The sequence below is a fragment of the Solea solea genome, chromosome 14 (assembly GCF_958295425.1).
Source record: "Solea solea chromosome 14, fSolSol10.1, whole genome shotgun sequence".
In the NCBI taxonomy this organism is placed as follows: Eukaryota; Metazoa; Chordata; class Actinopteri; order Pleuronectiformes; family Soleidae; genus Solea; species Solea solea.
In genome coordinates, this window is record NC_081147.1 from 232,843 (window position 1) to 244,989 (window position 12,147).

The 12,147-nt window shown below is 47.8% G+C and overlaps 1 protein-coding gene across 1 annotated transcript; it reads left to right on the plus strand.

Annotated features, from left to right (window-relative positions):
• Positions 1–286: 286 nt before the first annotated feature.
• Positions 287–11,820, plus strand: arap3 (ArfGAP with RhoGAP domain, ankyrin repeat and PH domain 3). Its single transcript, XM_058650214.1, has 15 exons — positions 287–448; positions 3,290–3,437; positions 4,220–5,140; positions 5,970–6,010; positions 6,106–6,182; positions 6,260–6,327; positions 6,599–6,823; positions 8,079–8,148; positions 8,238–8,358; positions 8,450–8,634; positions 8,709–8,815; positions 8,887–9,086; positions 10,599–10,684; positions 10,793–10,975; positions 11,050–11,820. Exons 2-15 carry the CDS (start codon positions 3,364–3,366, stop codon positions 11,221–11,223), a joined length of 2,532 nt encoding a protein of 843 aa, XP_058506197.1. The 5' UTR covers positions 287–448; positions 3,290–3,363; the 3' UTR covers positions 11,224–11,820.
• Positions 11,821–12,147: the final 327 nt, after the last annotated feature.

Genomic DNA, 12,147 nt, shown 5'->3' on the forward strand with positions numbered 1-12,147 from the left:
ACTAATCTGGGCCTGGCGCTAGGATGCCAGAGGTTCATCTTGCAATTTGTGTAGCCAATGGTTGATTTACTGCGCTCTTGTTGGTTGCATTAAACCTGTTAATCTATCATTTATGTGTGGCTATTTGATGCTATATGAAGCTCTGGATGTCTATGTGTTATGATTTAACGGGTTTACACGAGTGTCTGGCAACTTCGTGGTTTGGGCTGGTTTTTATTGGATTGGGCGGGTTCTACGATGTGATTGGGCTGGAAACTGTCAATCTGATCTGGCAACACTGCCGCGAGTCCGTCAGAGACGCGTTCAGGATTCAGATCTGTTCAGGACACAGCGACCACAGACCAGGACACAGCGACCACAGACCAGGACGCGGACCTGCCACAGAGTCCTGCAGCGACCTCACAGACCCGGATACAAACCAGGACCCAGAACCGAGACCGGATCAGAGGTGAGACACTTTAAACCGGGAGCAGGTCTTATGTGAGTGAGTCCCGCAGGAAGCAGCTAGTTCTGGTTCTGGTTCAGCGGCTTTGACTTTCTATGTCAACTGACTCGAAGTGAATGAAACAGTAGGACAAGTGGACAGGGAGGGGACAAGTCACGCAGTTGTGGAATCAGAGGGTCTGGGTTCAGGTCTGGGTTCAGGTCTGGGTTCAGGTCTGGGTTCAGATCTGGGTTCAGATCTGGGTTCAGGTCTGGGTTCAGGTCTGGGTTCAGGTATGTGCTGTGAAACTGTCACACACTGTTGGAGTGTAGCTTCCCAGCATGCACTGTGTTCTCAGGTGATGAGTGCTGCAGGTGTAAAAATAGAAACATTGTGTGTGACATCATGCTTCAGTGTAAACACTGCGTGACGTCACAGGTCGTTTCCTGCTCTTTATTGTTAAAGTTACGTCATGTTCAACTTTTTCACCAAAACAAATCACAGCTGACTCCGCCTCTGTGACGCATTAGCAACATTCGGTGCTTCAGACAGACAGTCAGAGACAGACAGACGGTCAGAGAGACAGACAGGCAGTCAGAGACAGACAGACAGACAGTCAGAGAGACAGACAGACAGTCAGAGAGACAGACAGAGAGACGGACAGGCAGTCACAGACAGACAGTCAGAGAGACAGACAGGCAGTCAGAGACAGACAGTCAGAGAGACGGACAGGCAGTCACAGACAGACAGTCAGAGAGACAGACAGACAGACAGTCAGAGAGACAGACAGAGAGACGGACAGGCAGTCACAGACAGACAGTCAGAGAGACAGACAGACAGTCACAGACAGACAGTCAGACACAGACAGTGGGAAACTGGGCGTTCACATTTAACACAAACATCCTGTTAAAACGTCAGAAAAAACCCACTGTGATGTCACCGTGATGTCACTGTGATGTCACTGTGATGTCACTGTGTGTGTGTGTGAGTGTGTGTCATAAATCTGTTTATTTGTTGTGGTCATGTGACTGGTCAAGCTGCTTACGACTCAAATTCAGCACAAAGTGAATGTCCTCCTGTCCAGTGAGGACAGAAAGATGTCCACTGTCCTAACTGCTCACACCTTCACATCCACCATGTTACCCACAATTCCCTGCTCTCTCCCTGTGTGTGTGTGTGTGTGTGTGTTCCAGTCACAGCTCAGGAACAATCATTCTTGTGTTCATCACAGAGCTTCACTGTTGTTACACCCCCCCATTTTATTTGTTCCTCCTTTACCCCGGAGGTGGTAAATGAAGGTCACACTCAGACTTGGACAGTCACTCACTTTAAAGGCATCTTTCACTCGTATGAGGTCCTGACCCAGTTAGAGCAGACTGCACTGTGAGCGCCCCCTGCTGCTCAGAACCAGCCTGACCCAGTTAGAGCAGACTGCACTGTGAGCGCCCCCTGCTGCTCAGAACCAGCCTGACACAGTTAGAGCAGACTGCACTGTGAGCGCCCCCTGCTGCTCAGAACCAGCCTGACACAGTTAGAGCAGACTGCACTGTGAGCGCCCCCTGCTGCTCAGAACCAGCCTGACACAGTTAGAGCAGACTGCACTGTGAGCGCCCCCTGCTGCTCAGAACCAGCCTGACACAGTTAGAGCAGACTGCACTGTGAGCGCCCCCTGCTGCTCAGAACCAGCCTGACACAGTTAGAGCAGACTGCACTGTGAGCGCCCCCTGCTGCTCAGAACCAGCCTGACCCAGAGACACAAGGAAGATCAGGTTTAATCCACTAAACAAGACTCAACAACTTGATCACGTCTCCTACACCAAACCTCATCGAGACATCACACACACACACACACACACTGCTGCCTGTCTTATTTTGTGAAATTCAGCTTTTAAAATATTTAATTTAGACTTAAGTCAGTGACATAAAGTGACCACACGAGGCAGCAGAGGGCAGCAGCTCCTGTGTCCCCGCAGCTAAAATCACTGGTTTTCTCTGTGACTTTGGTGTGAGAGAGTGAGTGCTTTATAAACGTGTGTCTAACAGTGAGATAAAGACGTGATCGTGTTCTTAAAACACCCTATGAGGTTTGATGATGTGTGTGCGTGCGTGTGTGCGTGCGTGCGTGTGTGTGTGTGTGTGTGTGTGGGTGGAAGTAGAACAGGAGTGTCTGTTTCCTCTCGTCTCTTCCTGTCTCCATGAAAACCCGGTCCTCCGGTTTTTCTCTCAGAGTGTTGTCACCGCCCTCAGTGTAATTCTTTACCTGTGTGTCAGGAAAGTGGGCGGAGCTCAGGGACTCAATGCTGCAACAGTTTAAAATACTGAGTCCTGGACCAGTAGCTGGTCTCATGTCAGAACAGAAGTTGTTTCCTCTGGAGGCTGAAGTGAGGAGGAGGAAGCAGCTGTGAGTCACTTCCTGTTCAGCCTTTGTCTTCACACTGGAAGCTGCTGACCCATGTGTGTGTGTGTGTGTGTGTGTGTGTGTATCATCATCTTCTTCATGTATTTATAGTTTAAAACTATAACTAAACACGCTGTCGTTGTGACACACACACACACGCTCACGCACACACACACACACACACGCTCACGCACACACACACACACACACACACACACACGCACACACGCTCACGCACACACACACACACACACGCTCACGCACACACACACACACACACACACACACACACACACACGCACACACACACGCACACACACACGCACACACACACACACACACACGCATGCCTTCTGAAAGCTCCACCCACTTTTTTTCAGTACATGTAAAAAACAAATCCCATCACATGACACATGGTGTGTGTGTGTGTGTGTGTGTCTCATGTTCTTGACTCCGCCCCCTCTCAGATGGACACCTGTCTGTAGCTCAGTGATGGCTGCCATGTTTCCTGGATGTGGAGGTGACATCAGATCCAGACTTCATGTTGGTCGTCATGGCAACGCTGGATGGAAGCACGCCAGTTGAGACTCTTCTGGCTGCAATTCATCTGGAGAGGTGAGTGGGCGGGGCCAGGATGATGATGGTGATGGTGATGGTGGTGAAGATGGTGAAGATGATGATGATGACGATGGTGATGCTGCTGAAGATGATGGTGAAGATGATGATGATGCTGGTGAAGATGATGATGATGATGATGGTGAAGATGATGATGATGACCATGGTGATGCTGGTGAAGATGATGATGATGATGGTGAAAATGATGATGGTGATGATGCTGGTGAAGATGATGATGATGATGATGGTGAAATGATGATGATGATGATGATGATGGTGATGCTGATGGTGGTGATGCTGGTGAAGATGATGATGGTGATGAAGATGATGATGGTGATGATGGTGAAGATGATGATGATGGTGAAGATGATGGTGATGATGATGGTGAAGATGATGACGGTGGTGAAGATGATGGTGATGATGATGATGGTGATGCTGCTGAAGATGATGGTGAAGATGATGCTGGTGAAGATGATGATGATGACGATGGTGATGCTGGTGAAGAAGATGATGGTGAAGCTGGTGAAGATGATAATGATGATGACGGTGATGATGCTGGTGAAGATGATGATGATGGTGAAAATGATGATGATGATGATGATGATGCTGGTGAAGATGATGATGATGGTGATGCTGGTGAAGATGATGATGATGATGATGGTGATGATATGGTGATGCTTGTGAAGATGATGATGATGGTGGTGATAATGATGGTGATGAAGATGATGATGATGATGGTGATGAAGATGGTTACAGTTCTTCTTCATGTCTATTGGCTGCAGGTACCTGGACACCTTCCGTAGAGCTGCTCTCCTATTGGCTCAGGACTTCACTCACCTGGACCATGATGCTCTGGTCAGTCTGGGCGTGACCGCCACTGGACACAGGAAGAGAATCCTGCGCCTGGTCAGTCACATTCAGAAGTCACAGGCACAAACATCCAATCAGAGAGCGGTGTCTGATCTGCCACGTGACCGCTGTCAGTCTGCGTCTTCATCAGAGCGCGTTTGTGGCTCCGCCCCTCACCGCCGCTCCACAGGACCTGTGAACTTTGAGGTTTTGAGAAATAGTTCTGAGCCAAACCTCGCCGCCATGTTGACAAACTCAGAGTCCAGCAGAGCTGCGGTGAAGCCGGTCCCCAAACCCAGGACTGTCTTCAACCGCCGCAGGACTGCACCCGTCCACTTCTGTCCCACCCCTGACCCGGCCCCACCCCCAGCCCGCAGGCTCTCCCAGGAGTCCATATGTTTCACCATGTTGGACAGTCTCACCTCCAGGGACACGCCCACTCCTGGCAACAAGTTGAACTCTGATCTCAATGACAAACTGACCACACCCCACAGGAGGCGGAGCCGACCAGAGAGGTCGAGGCCCACTCGAAGTTTGTCTCTATCAGACACCGGCGGGTCGTTGCCACCTGTTCCCCCGCGTATGAACCGCTTAGTTCCTCCCTCAGTCCACCAGGAGGCTCCGCCGTCTTCTTCTCCACCTGTGCAGACGGAGCAGAACCATACTTTGTTGACTTCTGGTCCTGGAAGTGGTGAGAGCAGCGGACACTCTGGATCCACAGGGATGGAGATGGTCTCAAATGACATCTACTGGGGCACTTTACCTGTATCTACTGCCCCCGGTGGAGAGAGAAGTCACTGCAGCCAACTGTCAGCTCCTCAGACTCCGCCCAGACAAACCTCTGAGAGGAACAGGTGTTTGATTAGTTAATGATCAGCAGGAATAAACATGACTCAGCATCTCTAGACATGAGTCAACATATCTACATGACTCAGCATCTCTTCACATGAGTCAGCATCTCTACACATGACTCAGCATCTCTAGACATGAGTCAACATATCTACATGACTCAGCATCTCTTCACATGAGTCAGCATCTCTAGACACGAGTCAGCATATCTACATGACTCAGCATCTCTACACGAGTCAGCATCTCTAGACATGAGTCAGCATATCTACATGACTCAGCATCTCTACACATAACTCAGCATCTCTACACATGACTCAGCATCTCTACATGAGTTAGCATCTCTACATGACTCAGCATCTCTACACATGAGTCAGCATCTCTACATGACTCAGCATCTCTACACATGACTCAGCATCTCTACATGACTCAGCATCTCTACACATGACTTAGCATCTCTACACATGACTCAGCATCTCTACACATGACTCAGCATCTCTACACATGACTCAGCATCTCTACACATGACTCAGCATCTCTACATGACTCAGCATCTCTACACATGACTTAGCATCTCTACACATGACTCAGCATCTCTACACATGACTCAGCATCTCTACACATGACTCAGCATCTCTAGACATGAGTCAGCATATCTACATGACTCAGCATCTCTACACATGACTCAGCATCTCTACACATGACTCAGCGTCTCTACACACGAGTCAGCATCTCTACACACGAGTCAGCATCTCTACACATGACTCAGCATCTCTACACATGAGTTGATTGAACAAACCAAAGAAACATTTTTTTTTCTCATGTCTGTTTTTTCAGTTGCAGCAATTTAAGTAACAATTCTTCAGGATCAACCAGAGGTGAACACACACACACACACACACACACACACACGTTTCCTCTGAAGTGTCTCTGTGTCTTCCGAGGTGTCTCTGAAGTGTCTCTGTGTCCTCAGTGTCCACTGATGACCCTGAAGAGGACATCAGTCCATACTGTGAGACGGTTTTTCACAGCAGAAGAACCGTCTCTGAGGTCAGACATGTTGGATTATAATCCCACAGGATTAACTCTGCACCTGTAATTAACAGAAAGATTGTTTTAATCTCCAGATTGACAGAAGAGGAGTGGAAGCAAGAGACATGAGGAAGGAAGAGTGGAAAGACGCAGAGGATCATGGGTAAAAAGTAACCATGGTATACATTTGAACTTTTAGTTATATATACTTATAATAATGTCCACACTGTCTCCTTCTTCTTCGCCCCATCTCTGTCTCCTTCTTTGTCTTCGTCCCCGTCTCTGTTTCCTTCTTTGTCTTCGCCCCGTCTCTGTCTTTGTCTTCGCTCCGCCTGTCTCCTTCTTTGTCTTCGTCCCCGTCTCTGTCTCCTTCTTTGTCTTCGCCCCGTCTCTGTCTTTGTCTTCGCTCTGTCTGTCTCCTTCTTTGTCTTCAGTCAGAAGTTGTCGTGGACAAAGCGTCTGTCTCAGGCTCTTCACTCTGGAGATTCTCAGGGCTACAGCACCGTTGGCGAAGCCCCGCCCCCTCTACATGGACTGTCCCTGCCCCCCCACGAGACGGACGACGACTTGACCATTTCCCCCTACGCCAGCTACACCTCCCTGACCGAGAGAGCCCCGCCCATCATCAGTGGCTGGCTGGACAAACTGTCTCCACAAGGGTGCGTTTAATTTTAACACCTGCTTCTTGTTTAGTGGTCTTTGATACAGTTTTAGTGTTCCTTGAACATTTTTAATTCATCCTTGAACGGTTTTAAGTGGTCCTTGAAACAGTTTTAGTGGTCCTTGAACAGCTTTAATTCATCCTTGAACAGTTTAAAGTGGTCTTTGAAACAGTTTTAGTGGTCCTTGAAACAGTTTTAGTGGTCCTTGAAACAGTTTTAGTGGTCCTTGAACAGCTTTAATTCATCCTTGAACAGCTTTAATTCATCCTTGAACAGCTTTAAGTGGTCCTTGAAACAGGTTTAGTGGTCCTGGAAAACGGTTTTGAGTTGTCATAGAACTGTTTTAATGTACTTGATGTTAAACTCCGCCCATTTTCTTGAAGTTTTGTTTTAGGAAGTTACACACATCAGTGACACGTGTGTGTGTGTGTGTGTGTGTGTCTATGTGTGTCTGAGTGTGTATGTATCAGGACTCCTCTCTTGCTGCGTCTCCTCCTCTCTGCTCCTCCCTGTGTCTCCTCCCTCCTCAGAAGCTTCCTCTGTTTCGTCACCTTCTTCTCTTCCTTTTCATCCTTTACTGGGTTTGTGTTTGTCTTCACTTCTTATAATTCTCTCGTTGACTCCCTCGTTGATTCGTTGACTCCCTCGTTGATTCGTTGACTCCCTCGTTGATTCGTTGACTCCCTTGTTGATTCGTTGACTCTCTCGTTGACTCTCTCGTTGATTCATTGACTCTCTCGTTGACTCCCTTGTTGATTAATTGACTCTCTCGTTGACTCCCTCGTATCGTTGACTCTCTCGTTGACTCCCTTGTTGATTCATTGACTCTCTCGTTGACTCCCTCGTTGTATCGTTGACTCTCTCGTTGACTCCCTTGTTGATTCATTGACTCTCTCGTTGACTCCCTCGTTTTATCGTTGACTCCCTCGTTGACTCCCTCGTTGACTCCCTCGTTGATTCGTTGGCACTCTCGTTGACTCCCTCATTGACTCCCTCGTTGACTCCCTTGTTGATTCGTTGACTCCCTCGTTGATTCGTTGACTCCCTTGCTGACTCCCTCGTTGACTCCCCCGTTGATTCGTTGACTCTCTCATTGACTCCCTCGTTGATTCGTTGACTCCCTTGCTGACTCCCTCGTTGACTCCCTCGTTGATTCGTTGACTCTCTCGTTGACTCCCTCGTTGATTCGTTGACCCTCTCGTTGACTCCCTCGTTGACTCCCTCGTTGACTCTGATGGTCTTTGTTTTTCAGAAACTATGTTTTTCAGAAACGCTTGGTGAAGTTTGACGGGAAAAACCTGATGTACTTTGGCAGCGAGAAGGTGATTAAGTTTTTAATTCAACCATTGAATACAGATTTGATTCATATTGATGTTTATAACGTTGACTTTTTCCCTTTCCCGTGTTTCAGGATGTTTATCCTAAAGGAGTCATCCCATTGGCAGCCATCCAGATGTCCCGCCCCTCCAAAGACAACAAGTTTGAAGTAGTGACGAGTCAGCGGATCTTTGTGTTCCGGGCTGAAAATGAAGGTAAATGACGTCATCAGTCACATGAGCCGTCCTCTCCCCAGCAGGTCATGTGACCGGGCTTCACTGAACCGGGTCTGCTGTGTGGTTTCAGTGCTGCGGCGCCGCTGGGTCTCCACTCTGCAGGAACACGTCAGGGATCAGCTGGTGTTCGGACGCCGGCGTTTCGGTCCCGGGTCTCACTGTCAGAAACACGGCGCCCTCGAGCTGAAGGGAACTAAGTCCAAAGTCTACGTCGCTATAAACACGGATCAGATATGGATCCACAAGAGCGAGCAGGTGAGACGGGAGGTGGTTTTATGAGCCACCAGGGGGCAGCAGCACGTCATGACTCTTTGTTTGTGCTACTGTAGTGTTTTCGGAACGGAATAGGAATCACGGTGATCGAGGCTCGCGGTTCCACCATCAGAGACGGAAAACACAAGAGCTTTGACCTCATCACGCCGTTCAAAAGCTTCAGGTAACAAACAATGACCTGTGTGTCGTTAAATGGCTTAAACCACGCCCTCACACTCTGTCCCGCCCCCTTAGCTTCAACGCAGAGTCTGATCGTGAGAAGCGGGACTGGATGGAGGCACTGCAGGAGTCCATCGCAGAGACGCTGTCTGACTACGAGGTGGCCGAGAAGATCTGGTCCAACCGATCAAACCGGACCTGTGCCGACTGTAAGGCCCCGAACCCGGACTGGGCATCCATCAACCTGTGTGTGGTCATCTGCAAGAACTGTGCAGGTAGGACCGGGTCAAAGGTCATGGGTCAGTCATGTCTCCTCCTTGTCAATCAATGACTCTATGTTCTTCCAGCCAAACCTGGTCCACATTCTATTCCACACCAGTCCAGTAGGTGGTGCAATAAGGTTGTTTTAAATCAGGTAGAGGCGTGTTCTTGTACTTCCTGTTACCATCAATTAGCAGCTCAAGAATGTGCGTTGCGCTCTACCTGATTTAAAACAACCTTATAACAACTCTACTGGACTGCGACGTTTTAACAGTGACATCTATCGTACGAGCCAAATAATGAGCTGTTCTTCTTCTACAGCTCATTATTTGGCAGCCGGTCTATTCAATGATGAATAGAACAGCTCATTATTTGGCAGTCGGTCTCTTCATTGATGAATAGAACAGCTCATTTTTTGGCAGTCGGTCTCTTCATTGATGAATAGAACAGCTCATCATTTGGCAGTCGGTCTCTTCATTGATGAATAGAACAGCTCATTACTTGGCAGTCGGTCTCTTCATTGATGAATAGAACAGCTCATCATTTGGCAGTCGGTCTCTTCATTGATGAATAGAACAGCTCATTACTTGGCAGTCGGTCTCTTCATCGATGAATAGAACAGCTCATCATTTGGCAGTCGGTCTCTTCATCGATGAATAGAACAGCTCATCATTTGGCAGTCGGTCTCTTCATCGATGAATAGAACAGCTCATCATTTGGCAGTCGGTCTCTTCATTGATGAATAGAACAGCTCATTATTTGGCAGTCGGTCTCTTCATTGATGAATAGAACAGCTCATTTTTTGACAGTCGGTCTCTTCATTGATGAATAGAACAGCTCATCATTTGGCAGTCGGTCTCTTCATTGATGAATAGAACAGCTCATTTTTTGGCAGTCGGCCTCTTCATTGATGAATAGAACAGCTCATCATTTGGCAGTCGGTCTCTTCATTGATGAATAGAACAGCTCATCATTTGGCAGTCGGTCTCTTCATTGATGAATAGAACAGCTCATCATTTGGCAGTCGGTCTCTTCATTGATGAATAGAACAGCTCATTTTTTGGCAGTCGGTCTCTTCATTGATGAATAGAACAGCTCATCATTTGGCAGTCGGTCTCTTCATTGATGAATAGAACAGCTCATCATTTGGCAGTCGGTCTCTTCATTGATGAATAGAACAGCTCATTATTGGGCAGCCGGTCTATTCATTGATGAATAGAACAGCTCATCATTTGGCAGTCGGTCTCTTCATTGATGAATAGAACAGCTCATTATTTGGCAGTCGGTCTCTTCATTGATGAATAGAACAGCTCATTATTTGGCAGTCGGTCTCTTAATTGATACATAGGACAGCTCATTATTTGGCAGTCGGTCTCAAAAATGATTAATAGGACAGCTCATTATTTGGCAGTCGGTATCTTAATTGATGAATAGGACAGCTCATTATTTGGCAGTCGGTCTATTCTTCTAAAATCTACTGCTTTAAGAGAAGAAACTGACTCTGTGTGTGTGTGTGTGTGTCTCAGGACAGCACAGAAGTCTGGGGACGATGGTCTCTAAAGTCCAGAGTCTGAAGTTGGACACCAGTGTGTGGAGTAACGAGATTGTCCAGGTGAGACGAGAACAGCTGAGTGTCCACCTGTAACTTCCTGTTTACTTTCACTTCCTGTTTGTGTAAACAACAGATGGTAATGCAAATAAATGAATGGATGATTTGCAGCTGTTCATCATGCTCGGTAACGACCGGGCCAACGACTTCTGGGCGCCGCGTCTGTCGCCCTCAGACGAGATGGACTGCGACGCGTCGCCTGAACAGCGGCGGGAGTTCATCACACAGAAGTACAGAGAGGGAAGGCTCCGCCTCCCTCACCCTGCGTTCAGCAGCCAGGAACAGCTGCTCAAGGTCTGATAGGTCCACAGCAGCGATGACATCACAGCGGTCACGTGACCCACAGTAACACGCGTGTTTCCACACAGGTGTTGTGTTCGGCCGTTTCTGAACAGACGCTTCTGAAAACTGTCACTCACATTTTCTCGGAGGCGGAGTCAGCTCGTCTCACCAACGACTTTGATTCCACCCAACAGCACCACCAGGTGTTGGATCACTGCACTGCATCAGGTCTGAACTCCACTGTTAGCATGTTAGCATAGTGTGTGTGTGTGTGTGTTCTGTCATAAACACTGACCTTGTCGGGACCAGTAGAGACCAAAACCTGGTCCTAATGAGGCAGAACCTCATTTACGAGGAACTGGTTTAGTTTAGGACTAAGATTTGAATTGTGGTTATGGTTAAGGTTAGTGTTAGTCATTAACTGGTTAGGGTTAAGGTTAGTGTTAGTCATTAACTGGTTATGGTGAAGGTTAGTGATAGTCATTAACTGTTATGGTGAAGGTTATCGTTAGTCGTTAACTGGTTATGGTTAAGGTTAGTGTTAGTCATTAACTGGTTATGGTTAAGGTCAGTGTTAGTCGTTAACTGGTTATGGTTATGGTTAGTGTTAGTCGTTAACTGGTTATGGTGAAGGTTAGTGTTAGTCGTTAACTGGTTAGGGTTAAGGTCAGTGTTAGTCATTAACTGGTTATGGTGAAGGTCAGTGTTAGTCATTAACTGGTTATGGTTAAGGTTAGTTAGTGATGAGACTTTGTTTAGTCTTTTTAAATGACTGGACATCAATGCGTCCTGTCTGTCTGTGTGTGTCTGTGTGTGTGTGTGTGTGTCTGTCTGTCTGTGTGTGTGTGTTTGTCTGTGTGTGTGTGAGTCTGTGTGTTGTGTGTGTGTGTGTGTGTGTGTCTGTCCTGTGTCTGTGTGTGTGTGTGTGTGTGTGTGTGGGTCTGTCTGTGTCTGTGTCTGTGTCTCTGTGTGTGTGTGTGTCTGTGTGTGTGTGTGTGTCTGTGTGTCTGTCTGTCTGTGTGTGTTTGTCTGTGTCTGTGTGTGTGTGTGTGTGTTGTGTGAGTGAGTCTGTCTGTGTCTGTGTGTGTGTGTGTGTGTGTGTGGGTCTGTCTGTGTCTGTGTCTGTGTCTCTGTGTGTGTGTGTGTCCTGTGTGTGTGTGTGTGTGTGTCTCCTCAGACCCTGG

Excerpts from the sequence above, each read along its gene's own strand:
- arap3 (XM_058650214.1), top strand. The coding sequence starts at position 3,364 with ATGTTGGTCGTCATGGCAACGCTGGATGGAAGCACGCCAGTTGAGACT. Across the intron at positions 6,824-8,078 it reads GACAAACTGTCTCCACAAGG|AAACTATGTTTTTCAGAAAC; the intron begins GTGCGTTTAATT and ends TTTGTTTTTCAG. Across the intron at positions 8,359-8,449 it reads GTTCCGGGCTGAAAATGAAG|TGCTGCGGCGCCGCTGGGTC; the intron begins GTAAATGACGTC and ends GTGTGGTTTCAG.